At 42.4% G+C, this 14,984-nt stretch overlaps 1 protein-coding gene across 3 annotated transcripts in view; it reads left to right on the top strand.

Moving 5' to 3' along the window:
* Nucleotides 1-13,852, top strand: part of LOC138843658 (uncharacterized) — a 72,957-nt gene extending 59,105 nt beyond the window's left edge. The window contains exons 1-5 of one of the 3 annotated variants that reach the window (XM_070048357.2): nt 8,533-8,639; nt 9,901-9,936; nt 10,853-11,044; nt 12,022-12,234; nt 13,716-13,852. In XM_070048357.2, coding sequence (XP_069904458.2) covers nt 8,576-8,639; nt 9,901-9,936; nt 10,853-11,044; nt 12,022-12,234; nt 13,716-13,726 — 516 coding nt within the window. In that variant the 5' untranslated portion in view covers nt 8,533-8,575 and the 3' untranslated portion in view covers nt 13,727-13,852. Of the gene's footprint in view, nt 1-8,529; nt 8,640-9,900; nt 9,937-10,852; nt 11,045-12,021; nt 12,235-13,715 lie in introns of those variants that run through there. The other 2 variants (XM_089304593.1, XM_089304591.1) reach the window with 2 other exon arrangements.
* Nucleotides 13,853-14,984: the final 1,132 nt, after the last annotated feature.

Genomic DNA, 14,984 nt, shown 5'->3' on the forward strand with positions numbered 1-14,984 from the left:
GTGTTCTTTTGAATCAATCCATTTCATCCAGATCACCCAATTTATTAAGGACAACTGTTCATAGTACTTTTTTTTATTATTGACAGGCAGAGTTAGACAGTAAGAGAGAGAGACAGAGAGAAAGGTCTTCCTTCTGTTGGTTCATCCCCAAATGGCTGCTATGGCCGGTGCACTGCTCCAATCCAAAGCCAGGAGACAGGTGCTTCCTCCTGGCCTCCCATGCAGGTGCAGGGCCCAAGCACTTGGGCCATCCTCCATTGCCTTCCCGGGCCACAGCAGAGAGCTGGACTGGAAGAGGAGCAACTGGGACAGAATTCCGCTCCCTGACTGGGACTAGAACCCCGGGTGCCAGCGCCACAGGCAGAGGATTAGCCTAGTGAACCACAGCGCCGGCCCATAGTACTCTCTTACAAAAACTTCTATTTCTGCAGAATTGGCAGCAAGTCCACAATTTTTAATGGTAATTACAGAAATTTGGGTCTTTTTTCCTATTTCTTTTTAATATATTTTTAAAGATTTATTTATTTATTTGAGAGGTAGAGTTACAGACAGAGATAAGGTCTTCCATCCATTGGTTCACTCTCCAAATGGCTGCAGTGACTGGAATTGGGCCAATCTGAAGCCAGGAGCCAGAAGTGAGGTGGTTTTCTCGATTTCCACGTGAGTGCAGGGGACCAAGCACTTGGCCCGTGCTCTACGGTTTGACCAGGCCACTAGCAGAGGGCTAGATCAGAAGTGAAGCAGCCCATATAGGATGCTGGCTCCACAGACAGAGGCTTAATCTACTACACCACGGCAATAGTCCCTTCTTTTCTTACTTCAGCAAGCTAAAAGTCTGTTGTGCTTATATTTTTTTAATTTATTTTATTTACACTTAAAAGGCAGAGTTATAGAGAAGCAGAGGCAGAGACAGAGAGAGAGGTTTTCCATCTGCTGGTTCATTCCCCACATAGCCACAACAGACAGAGCCAAGCTGATCCAAAGTCAGAAGCCAGGAGCTTCTTCCCGGTCTCTCACATGGGTGAAGGGGCCCCAGGACTTGGACCATTTTGTACTGCTAAAAAATATCAGAGAGCTGGATCGGAAGAGGAGATGCCAGGAATCAAACCGGCGCTCCTGTGGGATGCCAGCACTGCAGGCGGCGACTTTACACAATACACCACAGCTTTAGCCCCAATTGTGTTTATATTTCAATGGATCAATCTTTGCTTTCACTAACTTTGTTTTTCTAGTCTATTTTCTTGGCTCTAATCATCATTCCCATCCTCTGCTGGCTTTCAGCTTAGTTTATTCTTCTATTTTTAGCTCCTTCAGTTGTGAGGCTTGGTTGCTACTCTTTCTAGGGTTAATAAGGATTTGTTTGCTGAGATTTTTTAATTTATTTATGTATACACTTATTTAATTATTTATTTGAAAGGCAGAGTTGTGGAAGCGAGGGAGAAAGAGACAGAGAGAGAAATCTTTCATCCACTGTTCACCCAAATGACTGTAACAGCCAGGACTGGCCCAGGCTGAAGCCAGGAGCCTGGAACTCCAACCAGGTCTCTCACATCGGTGGTTAGAGCTCAAGTTCTCAAGCAATCCTCCACTAAATTCCCAGCACATTAGCAGGGAGTTCTATCGGAAGCAGAGCAGCCTGGACTTGAATCAGGCACTCATATGGGATGCCAGTGTCACGGGCAGCAGCTTAACACACTGTGCCACCAAGGATATTATCACACTTGATTCTACACCATTCTATCATCTAGCTGTGCTGTAATTTCCCTCAACTGTTATCCTATTAATGGACACTTGGGCTTTCAGGTGTTCACTACTATAGCATATAATGTAGTAAATAAACATCTTTGCAAATAGATCCTTGAACATTTTGAATAGCAGCCAAAAGAGAATTGAGGAATAACTGGTTTTCTCCTTTTGTCAGCCATTTGGTTTGCATGGTCTGCTATGTGCATGGAAAGAATACACAAAGAGAAATTAGAAAGGAAAAGAGGAAGTAACAATCTGAAGGGAAAAGACAGGCTCTCTGCACCCTCAGTAATCACAGCAGGGAATTAGAACTTCCCTGCCATGTCAGAGTGGCCCTACACACTTTGTTTTGTTGGTTTCAGAAAAGGAGTAAGAAGATTACGTTGGAATGGCCTTTTGGCACAGCATAAGACGCCACCTGAAATGCCCACATGACGTATCAGAGAGCCTGGGTTCAAATCCATAACTGTTTCTAATCCATCTTCCTGCTGATGGGCACCCTGAAAGACAGCAGGTAATAATTCAAGGGTTCTCTCCTTGCCACTCATGTGGGAGACCCAGAATGAGTTAAGGGTTCTGTGCTTTCACATGGCCGATCCCTTGCAATTGTGGCCATGTAGAGAAAAAAGCAGCAGAGGGATTTCTTTCTCTCTCTTCAAATAAAAAAAAAAAAAAAAAAGGAAAATTAAAAGGAAAAGAAGATAGCAATCTTACATTGGAACAATGCAGTCATAACAATGTATTCAACATACAAATAATCTAGGCAGCATGCAATTTCTGATTGTCACCTGTTTTCCTGGGCGCCTTGTGGGTCTGAATTTTGAGAGCTGTGAACACAATCTCCTTGACACTTTCAGCACCAGTTCCTCATTTATTTGCCAGACGGCTTCCATGTAGAAGAATTCTATTGTTTGTTCCCTCCTCTGGATTCTGTAACAAATGCAAATTTTTCCATTATTTTAAGAACTCTCCCTGATATTCTCATAATTTTAGAGGAGCAAGAAAAAGAGAACAAATGCAAGGAAGTTGCAGAGGCCAAGGAATGCTCAAAATTTTGAAAAGAACTGAATTTAAGAAGTGCGGTTTTTTTGGCTTGCAGTTAAAGATTCCTGTGTCCCAGATCAGAATGCTGGGTACAATTCCCTGTTCTGGGTCTGCTTCCAACCAGTGTTAACTCTGGGAAGTCGCAGTGATAGCTCAAATAATAGGGCTGTCGCCACAAAAGTGGATGACCTGGCTCCAATCCAGGCTAGCTCTTACCTTCAGAGGCTTTTAGGGAGTGATTCAATGCATGCAGGAACGCTTACTCTCACTTTCTCTCTCTCTTTCTACTTCTCAATATTTTTTGATTTCTCAAATATTTTATTCTCTTTCTAAGCATTGCTTATTGGGTCATAGTAATCACTATAACCAAAAAAAGTTAGAAACAAATGTTTGAGGACCACTTTCATTCTTTACTTGAATTAAAATCAAACAAATAAAACTAAACAATTTCCCCATCAAAAACAAGCTGGTAAAACAATTCCTCCAACCTTCATTGCAACAATTTTACCTGAACTATTCAAATCATTATGATTTGAGACTTTTCCAGGATGCAGCAGGATTAGACTGCATGGTTACAATCTGGGCAAAAAAAATAAATACATCAACAGCAAATACATGAATTAGCGTCATACTCCTAACTTTAAAAATCCTTCAGACAAGCCATACTTAATAAAGGAGTTAAGTAGAGAACTTACAGTTTTCTCAACTGTTCTCAAACTTTGAGTTCTCAAACTCAATGTTACACTATCCTAAACAGGAACTGTATCACATATGCAGAGGTCAAATACTCTTGATAAAATAAATTGGAAGGATCTATATAGACCATAAATTTAGCAAAATAATTTAATGTACAGGAACATAAATATCCTAGGTTTAGGTTACCAATGAAGACAATTGCTAAATAAATTCTTCAAAGTTGATTATCTATGAATATTAAAAACCAGCCCTTGGACTCAGAAGAATTCCACCTAGATAACTGTTCAGACATTCTCAGAGAAAAGGAAACAGGAGCTACAACCATGCGCTCTATACTTTTCAAATTTCCATTCTTTCACTTAATGTTCTAGAGGACCTCACATTTTGAATCCAGAGTCCACAAACAACAAATCAGAGCAAAAGTAGGGATCAGAGATTTGCCTGTTTTTCTTGAAGCCATGTGTGTGTTTATGGCCTTGTGCATTACATTTCATTACTGAAAAGTTCTCTGGAAATCAAGAGACGAACAATTCCACCATAAACACAACATAGGTCTGTTTTGAAGGTTGTACGAGTTTTCAGTGTGGCTGGTAAGGTCTAATTAGCCCAACCCTAACTTCCTTTTATTCAAGTTGATATCTAATAATAAAGAAGGATGATTAAACCTAAATTCTCAATACAAGGGGGAAAAAAAACTGTCCAAATAAAATTTATCCTTAACACAAAGAAGGGTACAATATATTCTGCAGCATAATATTTTACTGTATTTCTCTTTCATTCAGAAACTGGAGACTATCTCTTTTATTATTTCCTTTTTTTTTTCTCTTGCTTAGGGATAGGTTGAAAAAGGTCTAATTTGTACAAGTTGCCATTAAATTAAAATCTCATTTATACATACTTTAACTGCTTATCAAGCACTCAAATTTCTAGCAACTTATGAAAATAACAGTTTTAACAGAATTTTCTGTTTTCTAAAAGTATTCTACATGCATACACACAATCAATTTTTTCTTTTTGGGAAATTTCCTACCCATAGTGAAGTTTCTAAAATAGAGTCAACAAAGCCGGCGCCGCAGTTCACTAGGCTAATCCTCTGCCTTGAGGCGCCGGCACACCAGGTTCTAGTCCCGGTCGGGGCACCGGATTCTGTCCCGGTTGCCCCTCTTCCAGGCCAACTCTCTGCAGTGGCCAGGGAATGCAGTGGAGGATGGCCCAAGTCCTTGGGCCCTGCACCCCTTGGAAACCAGGAGAAGCACCGGGCTACTGCCTTCGGATCAGCGTGGTGCCCTGGCTGCAGCGCGCCAGCCGTGGCGGCCATTGGAAGGTGAACCAACGGCAATCACCTTGAAAAATAACTTCTCCATCACAGATATATTTTTGAGGGTGACTTCTCTGCTTCCTCCCTGCTTTAGCCAGCTTGAAAAATGAAATGAAATGTCCCAGAGATAAAAAAAGTTTAGAGAAACCAGTGTTTGAGAAGGACATTAACATCACATAAGGAATCCACATGCCATTCATCATTCTTTTTCAGCAGTTACTGGAATTTTAATTGATTTTTATTTGACACATAGAAATTGTACATTTGTGTGGCATACAGTGTGACATTAATTCATATATATAATGACCAATGACTGGACCAGGGTAGTTGACATATCTATCACATCAGACTCTTTTTAAAGATTTTAGTTTTTTTTTTTTTTTTTTTTTTTTTTTGAGAGAAAGTGTTACAGACAGACAGAGGGAGAGACGGAGAGAAAGGTCTTCCATCTGCTGGTTCACTCCCAAATGACTGGTTATTTGTCTAGGGCAGATATAGAGTTTTCTGGGAAACAGGAGGATTTTGAAATGGAAAGGAGAATCTCAGTTTGTTACAAAAAAACATAAGAAGCATATGAAAATCTAAGCAGGTGGTTTAGGACTTCCTTTCACCTGAATATGCCTGATGTGCTGGCGAAAGTCTTGTTCACGGCTCTCACCCAACTCTGCCTGACAGTCTTCCCTTCAGCTGTTCACAGCACTGTTTTCATTGGGTCTCATGTGTTCTTTCATTTCATGCAAATCGTCATGCATTTTGAAATTGTACAAGGATAGGGAAAGGACCTCAGCTGAGTGATATTTGGAGGAATCAGCCGTTCTGTTTCCAGAACACACAAAGCTAAGGTCAAGGTTGTCTTTGACCAGGTCTGCTATTAACACTGGTTCCCACCTGGCTCTTCACTCTGCTTAGTCAGGTCAACTCATCTCCAGTTTCCTTCTCAAATAGAGTCAGCAAAAAAATAAATAAAATAAAAAGTGCCAGTCATTGAAACAAAGCAGCAGAACTGGCAGGCCAATAAAATTGCCCTCTTCTGCCCATCAAGTCCTTTGGCCCAAAATTGTGTTGATTTCCACACACCAATTAAGGGGAAAATGGCCAAAGTCACAGAACATCAGTAACCATGCCTGAGAAAATGCCATTTTTCTATCTCATCACATTCTAGGATTAAAGGTGTCCACAGTCAGCCACATTGTATCAGAAGACCATCCTGTAATATTATCTACACTAGCTCAGATAATTAGGCAGACCCCACTGTCCCATATACAGCATAAGATCCCAGCAGCCCTACTGGTCTAAGAACTTATCCTAGGATTTCCAGCCTCATGACTATGCTGCCATACTTAGAAAAACACAATCCTCACACATCCACTTATTTGCACAAACAACTTAACAAGCACACAGAACTTTACAAAGTCAAAAATGCTCAGTGGCAGCTGGTGATACTGACTCCTATAGACCAGTGATAACCAGCATGAACGGGCAACAACTACACATCACAGAAAATTAGCAGCTGAGAACAGCAACCAATGCAAATACAAGGAAAAAGTTGTTGAGAAACATAACACCCCATTGCCAATGGTTTTAAAAAACAAAAATGGTAGGGGCCAGCGCTGTGCTGCAGTGGGTTAATGCCCTGGCCTGAAGCCCTGGCATCCTCTATGGGCTCCAGTTCTAGTCTTGGCTGCTCCTCTTCCAATCCAGCTCTCTACTGTGGCCTGGAATAACAGTAGAAGTTGGCCCAAGTCCTTGGGCCCCTGCACCCGTGTGGGAGACCTGGAAGAAGCTACCGCTCCTGGCTTTGGATTGGCACAGCTCCGTCCTTGCGACCATCTGGCGAGTGAACCAGCGGATGGAAGATCTCTCTCTCTCTGTTTCTACCTCTCACTGTAACTCTGTCTTTCAAATAAATAAAATTTAAAACACTTTTTAAAAAATGGCAAAAGGATTATGAAGAGGCAGATAGTTTCTACTTTAGAGGATTAAATGAGGGAATTACACCAAAAGAATCTGAAAACTCAAAAGCTGGAACCAGGAAAAATAAAAATGGAGAGAATTGCTCTGAACAGAATATAATAATCAATAAGTTTCAGGAACATGAAGAGTAATGACCATTTGGACCGGCACCAGGGGACAGTAGGTTAATCCTCCACCTGGGGTGCCGGCATCCCATACAGGTGCCGGTTCTAGTCCCTGCTGCCCCTCTTCCAATCCAGCCCTCTACTATGGCCTGGGAAAGCAGCAGGAGATGGCCCAAGAGCTTGGGACCCTGAATCCTCATGGAAGATCGGGAAGAAGCACCTGGCTCCTAGCTTCAGATTGGTGCAGCACCAGCTGTTGTGGCCATCTGGGCAATGAACCAATGGAAGGAAGGCCTCTCTCTCTCTCTCTCTCTCTCTCTCTCTCTCTCCATCTATAACTCTACCTCTAAAATAAATAAATAAAATCTGTAAAAAAAAAAAAAGAGTAATGACCATTAGTGTATGACAGAGAAAACAGTACGGATTCAGGAGTCCTTAGGAAAAAGAGGACAGGAAAATAGGGGAGTCTAATAAAATTAAGCATCTGGAGGACATGATAACTATCAGTGAAAGAGAAACCTATTCTCAAGAAGACATAAGACCCAACCCATGACTACACAGGATTCTACAAAAAGGAGCAGCATCAAATATGTACAAGGAACATGAAATACCACAGTTCAAGTGAGGAATCCTGCTTTCATTTCAGGCTACTGAAGACATCCCAGTGTTTCAGTGCCCCTTTTGCTTTAATAAACCTTATATATGTTAAGAACAACAAAATGTTCTAGGCCTCCTGAGTTCTGCAATACCCACGTTCCATACACAGGGACAGAACCACAGAATCATCAAAACCTGTCACTGGGGCCAGTGCTGTGGCACAGTAGGTTGATCCACACCTTTGGCACCAGCATCTCATAAGGATACTGGTTATAGTCCTGGCTGCTCCTCTCCAATCCAGCTCTCTGCTATGCCTGCGAAGACACCAGAAGATGCCCCAAGTGCTTAGGACCCTGCAACCACATGGGACACCCAGAAGTGCTCCTGGCTCCTGGCTCCTGACTTCTGATCAGCACAGCTCCGGCCATTGTGGCCTTTTCGGGAGTGAAGCAGCAGATGGAAGACCTTTCTATCTCTCCCTCTCACTATCTTTACCTCTACCTCTCAAAAATAAATAAATAACATCTTAAAAACAAATTATCACCATGTGTGACCAACAGCCTTGTCCTCAGACATTGCAGAATAAAATAAAAATGACCTTAAAATTAGCTAAATATGACACACATTTCCTCAGTGACAGAATTATGACAATAGCCAAAAGTATTGATCACTTTCCTTCTGCCTGTAGAATTCCTGCCAACATGTACCAAGAGACACATACACAAAACAAAGGAAAGACAGTGTCACGGTCTCACAGAACATACTGAACATCAAATGATGACCAAAGTTCAGTTGTAATCTGGATGCTGAGTGTTTGGACCCTGTGTCTGAAAAACTTTGCCCAGGTCACATGTTGTACCTTTTAAACATTAAACACTGACATCCTCCACCCAACCCCATCCTGCTGGGCTCTGATCCAAAAGAGAAGTAAAGGATATGGATGACGGGATGTGAGCAGAGTTAGCCTATTACGTCGGGAGGGGAGGTGCACCCAGTGTGGAGCTCAAAGATGCCCTTGTTCTGCTCCTCTGTATAAAGGGAGCTGCCCCAAGTCTCCCAGCACACACTTGGGAGCCGCTCCAGAGACTCCTCCAAGATGCTGCTGACCCTGCTCGCAGTGGCCCTGCTGGCCCTGAGCTCAATTCAGAGCATAAGTGCAGGTATGGAAAAACAGAGGGGAAGGGGGTGCTGTGACTCTGCTTGGTGCTTAGGGGAACAGTGCAGATGGAAAGGAAGAGAAAGGGGTGTGTGATGAAAAGAAGAATAGGTTTTCACACTTGTCACTTTGATATAAGTGCTCTTGCATCCTCATTGCATGATAAGGACTTATACTTTACGTAGAGTAAAATCGGAACACACTAAAGAATTCAACCCCAAAACTGAAAAAGTAAGTTTTTCATCTGTTAAAAGATCTCCCTGACTGTGCTGTGAAGGATAAGCAAGAGGATAGCAAGACTGGTACAGCACAGGCACTTACACTCATGAAGATATTCTACCAATCAACAGACAGTAAATGACAGTACACTTGCAGTAGAGTGGATCTGTTCTATTAATGAACTACACACACAACAGAGCTATTTCAATAAGAAAGAATCGGATTATACATGTGGCTCTCTACACATACTAAACACAAGTATCAGTGCTCAGTCTTCTGATATTTTTCAAACCAACTGAATATTTCATCACACTATGAATACCATCTCAATGACAGTAGTCAAATGTTATCCCTGATTATCCCTGGTGACAAACATTGTTAAAGAAAGTACTGAGTGGCCAGCGCCGCAGCTCACCAGGCTAATGCTCCGCCAGCGGCGCCAGCACCCCGGGTTCTAGTCCCGGTTGGGGCGCCAGATTCTGTCCCAGTTGCTCCTCTTCCAGTCCAGCTCTCTGCTGTGGCCCGGGAAGGCAGTGGAGGATGGCCCAAGTGCTTGGGCCTGGCACCTGCATGGGAGACCAGGAGGAAGCACCTGGCTCCTGGCTTTGGATTAGCACAGCATGCCAGCTGTAGTGGCCATTTGCGTGGTGAACCAATGGAAAGAAGACCTTTCTCTCTCATCTCTCTCTCTGACACTGTCTAACTCTGCCTGTCCAAAAAAAAAAAAAAAAAAAAGGAAAGAAAGAAAGTACTGAGTGAGGACATTAGTAGAATATCCCAGAATATATTGCCTAAAATAGCAGTGAGGATGAGAGATAACAGGGAAGACAAAACAGAGCTTTTGCATCAGGAGGTCCTAGTTAATCCTCACCCAAGAAACAGCCCTGCCACTACCTGCGCCTTTGCAACAGCAAAACAGAGAGTGGGTAGAGATGAATCCTAAGGGATATTCAAGCTTTGGTAAGAGGGACCGGCTCATATAGCACAATGGCCAGCCACCAGAGATCTAGACTTAACCAGACTTTCTTGTGTGTTTCTCCAACTAGATGACAGTTATGAAGATTATCTCAGCATAAATTCAGGTAACGCACACGATCAATTCCTATTGAATATTCAAATAACATTTTTCACCAGTAATATTTATTTGCCACTGACTTCATAACATCAATTTTTATATGACTTAATGGATTTACAAGGCCTAAATTTATATGCAAGCCATCCACAAACTTGATTCGGCACAATGACCAAAACAACAAGTACAATACCAGTGACTTCAGACTCAGTTACAGCAGCTCTAAACCAGTTCAGCCAGGCCCAGCATACCTCCTGACAGCTAACAGACTACTGAGTCCTGTACAATCGCTCTTCCTCCATTTCTCTGAGTCCCAGTTAGTTTCCCTTCCTCCAGTGTTTCCCTCGAAGGCACCTGGCTTCCAGGAGAAACACAAAGAAAGCAGTGACTCAGTCCCATTTCCCCTGGTTGTGCAGTCCGTGGGGTCCCCCAGCTGAAGCAACTTTAAAAAGCAATTCAGTGAATCCTGTCTGGCACATCACGCTGTCTTTCTCTTCTCTCTTCCTATTTCTCCACATGTGTCTGAGACCTGAGAAACAAACCCTATTTTCAACACAGGACTCAAGAACTCAAACTAGGAGGAAAATCTCTCAAGTTGTACAAATAGCTCATAGTAAAAACTGCAATATAAATGATGTTTGCTACCAGCTATACATGGAGTTACTCTCGATGATTCTAAGGTATCCCAGTGCTCCCCGGTGGCCCTAATGTTAAACAACATACTTTTGTGAGAAGCAAAGAAATGAGCCTTCCATGACCTCAGTGTGTTCCTAAGAGGAGTGGTTCACAAGGAAGCAGTGTGGATGAGGGAATGTGGCAGGGGGATACAAGTTTGCAGAGTAAGTGACATGTGAACAGCTCAGGGGGTGACAATGAACGGCAATCTTCAGTCACTAAACTCTTCTATTCCTGTATGACCCATGCAGAGTATGAGAACCTAGACGAGAGCCTAGCTGCAACACAGAACGATGATGACAGCCAAGAAGATCGTCCACAGCACAGACCACCACGTCCAGGAGGCCACCACAACCAAACTCGCCCACCTCCTCATGGAAACCACCAGCGACCACCACCTCCACAGAAGGGCACTAAACCCCCTCCTCCAGAAAAGGACGAAGGTCAGACTTAGGACAGATCTTCAGGAGGGGAATAGCCCAGGACCTCTGGGGAGCAATAAGAACAACCTGAACTAGGAGGCCAACAGCATGTACCCCAAAAAGGAGGCCAGTCAGGTTCACCCTAAAAAGGAGGCAGAAAGGAAGAGGATCCAACAAGGGGGGCCCACAAGGAGCAAACCAACTGGGAGGACACAAAAAGCTGCACAAGGAGATGGTGGGCCCCACAGGCCACCAAGTAGAATACCAGTGACTTCAGACTCAGGTACAGCAGCTCTAAACCAGTTCAGCCAGGCCTAGCATACCTGCTGACAGCTAACAGACTACTGAGTCCTGTACAATCTCTCTTCCTCCATTTCTCTGAGTCCCAGTTAGTTTCCCTTCCTCCAGTGTTTCCCTCGAAGGCACCTGGCTTCCAGGAGAAACACAAAGAAAGCAGTGACTCAGTCCCATTTCCCCTGGTTGTGCAGTCCGTGGGGTCCCCCAGCTGAAGCAACTTTAAAAAGCAATTCAGTGAATCCTGTCTGGCACATCACGCTGTCTTTCTCTTCTCTCTTCCTATTTCTCCACATGTGTCTGAGACCTGAGAAACAAACCCTATTTTCAACACAGGACTCAAGAACTCAAACTAGGAGGAAAATCTCTCAAGTTGTACAAATAGCTCATAGTAAAAACTGCAATATAAATGATGTTTGCTACCAGCTATACATGGAGTTACTCTCGATGATTCTAAGGTATCCCAGTGCTCCCCGGTGGCCCTAATGTTAAACAACATACTTTTGTGAGAAGCAAAGAAATGAGCCTTCCATGACCTCAGTGTGTTCCTAAGAGGAGTGGTTCACAAGGAAGCAGTGTGGATGAGGGAATGTGGCAGGGGGATACAAGTTTGCAGAGTAAGTGACATGTGAACAGCTCAGGGGGTGACAATGAACGGCAATCTTCAGTCACTAAACTCTTCTATTCCTGTATGACCCATGCAGAGTATGAGAACCTAGACGAGAGCCTAGCTGCAACACAGAACGATGATGACAGCCAAGAAGATCGTCCACAGCACAGACCACCACGTCCAGGAGGCCACCACAACCAAACTCGCCCACCTCCTCATGGAAACCACCAGCGACCACCACCTCCACAGAAGGGCACACGACCACCACCGAAGGGCACTAAACCCCCTCCTCCAGAAAAGGAAGAAGGTTAGCCATAATGACCTTCAGGAAAGGCTGTCCAGATACCTCTAGAGAGCAAAAAAAACAACTGAGCATGGGGGCCAACTCCAATAAAGAATCAAAAGGGGTCACCCTAAAAAGAAGCAAAAAGGGAGTATCCAAAAATATCCACAGGGAGCAACCCACCGTGGTAGGGGTGGGCACAGGGAGCAGCCCAACAGTGAGCACCCCAACAAGGAGGCCAAAGAGGAACACAATCAGCTTTTCAAGGAACTAGAGCAAAGCCTTCCCCTAGATAAGCACCCCAATCATTCTATAAGAAATGACACGTAAGAGTCAAGTTCATTCTCCATCAAACCCTAATGTTTTTTCCTTCTCTAACTAAAGTATGCCATGAATCTACCTGAAGTGTATTGAAATGATTTAATCCTGGGCTCTACTTTTAAGATTTCTACTCAGATATTCTAAAATAGCATGGCAAGATGCTGTTATTTAATAAGATCTCCAGGGATTCTGAATTTGAGAATGGTTGCCACAAAATTTTCTTTTATAACAATGAATATTTTTGTGAGATTATGTTGCTAATGTGGACATACAGTAGAATTCTTCCTTTGGTCTTCTGCCTCCTGGGCTCAGACTCAATGACTTCCCTTCAAAGGTCTACTAGAGCACACTATGTTCTTGCCTGTTCCATATGAGAACTATCAGGTCCATTATTGCAGATAAATAACATCTTCTCTGAATGCCGTTAAAAGTTATCTAGATTTTTATTCTACTACTAAGTTAATCTCTATTCTAGGTTTAAAAATTCAGCATAAAGGCATGATCTTAAGTCATTTATCTTAAAAGCATATATCATTCTACTTACACATATCACAAGCCAAAGAACACAAAAAATAACATTTTTAAATATCTTTATGGATATATATATATTTCCATATAAACAAAAAGTGATCTTTCTTCACAAGCAGTATTATACCAAATATACCAAGTTGTGCTTTTCTCATGTCAAATAATGTATTTATTACACAATTTAAATATCTGTTCACAGATGTATGTAGATGTATATAGATATGGGCAGTTTTCTGATGTGATTGTTCTGTTGGGCCTTTTTTTTCACATAGCATATTTTCCCATTGTATGCTATACCAGAATTTCCTTAAAGAACATCATGTCAGTGTACTGCACTGGTTTTCTCCCTTTCAGATGATATAATATGTTGCACTGACCATGTTTGTAAAATTTCCTAAACTTTTCAACACCAATCAAATGATAACAGTAAAAAAAATCTCTTTCTTCATCTTGTAAAGGATAATTTAGAACACCTGAGCTGTTAGGTGCACAGAAAGAGTAAATGCAGACTACTGTCAACAGAATGGACCTAAGTTTGAAAGGGAGAGAAGGCAGGCCCTCACCTACCTCGTTTCAGTAAAGCTAATTAGGGATCCTCATCTTCTTCCCCTCTCAAGTCCCCTCAACAAACTTTCTTCTTTGTTTCTTTGTTTCAGAAAGTGAATAAGAAGATAATGTCCTTTAAGATCCATGACTTTGGAACCATGATGTGACAACCCTATGTTCCAAGTACCAATAAAATAATCAGCATGCAATTTCTCATGGCCCTCGTCTCTGATTTTGGTTATCTGTGAATCTCTCACTTACAGGACATGAACACAATGGGACAGCATTCAGGACCCCTTCCCACGGATGTTTCCAGCAAAGTTAGTTTCTCCTTTATGGAATCAAATCAACTCTCAAATGAAATAATTCTCTTGTTTCTCCCCTTCCCTGGATTCTACACCACCACAAACGAAAATTCTCATCATTTTCACATTTCAATAATTTTATGGAAACGGGGAGAATATAATGGAATGGAGGAAGATGCTGAACTAAAGAAATCCCTATCGTTCCCAAAATAATAGATCATGGGTCCTGCAGCAGTTAATTTGGATCAGGGCCTCATCTTCCTAGGACACACCCTGCCCCATTGCTTCCTAAATATTACTCTATTCTCTCTGTATACATCCCCACCATTCTTAAACAAATTGTGGGTGCAGTGGGTAGGTTTTATGAAGGAGGCAGAATTAAAGATCTAAAACTATGACCTGACATCATCAAATTATTAGGGAACATTGGAGAAACCATGTAAGATATAGGCACAGTCAAAGACTTCTTGGAAAAGACCCCAGAGGCACAGGCAGTCAAAGCCAAAATTAACTATTGGGATTACATCAAATTGAGAAGTTTCTGTACAACAAAGGAAACAGTCAGGAAAGTGAAGAGGCAACAGACAGAATGGGAAAAATATTGGCAAATTATTCAACTGAGCAAGGATTAATAACCAGAATCTAAAAGAGATCAAGACTCTGCAACAACAAAACAAACAACCCACTTAAGAGATGGGCCAAGGACCTCAATAGACATTTTTCAAAAGAGGAAATCCAAATGGCCAACAGGCACATGAAAAAATGCTCAGCATCACTAGCCATCAGGGAAATGCAAATCAAAACCACAATGAGGTTTCACCTCACCCCAGTTAGAATGGCTCACATACAGAAATCTACCAACAACAGATGCTGGCGAGGATGTGGGGAAAAAGGGACACTAACTCACTGTTGGTGGGAATGCAAACTGGTCAAGCCACTATGGAAGACAGTTTGGAGATTCTCAGAAACCTGAATATAGCCCTACTACATGACCCAGCCATCCCATTCCTCAGAATTACAAAAAGGAAATTACATTGGCAAATAAAAGAGCTATCTGCACCTCAATGCTTATTG

The sequence above is a fragment of the Oryctolagus cuniculus genome, chromosome 9 (genome assembly GCF_051225735.1).
Source record: "Oryctolagus cuniculus isolate XC-2025 breed Fujian yellow rabbit chromosome 9, ASM5122573v1, whole genome shotgun sequence".
Classification (NCBI taxonomy): domain Eukaryota; kingdom Metazoa; phylum Chordata; class Mammalia; order Lagomorpha; family Leporidae; genus Oryctolagus; species Oryctolagus cuniculus.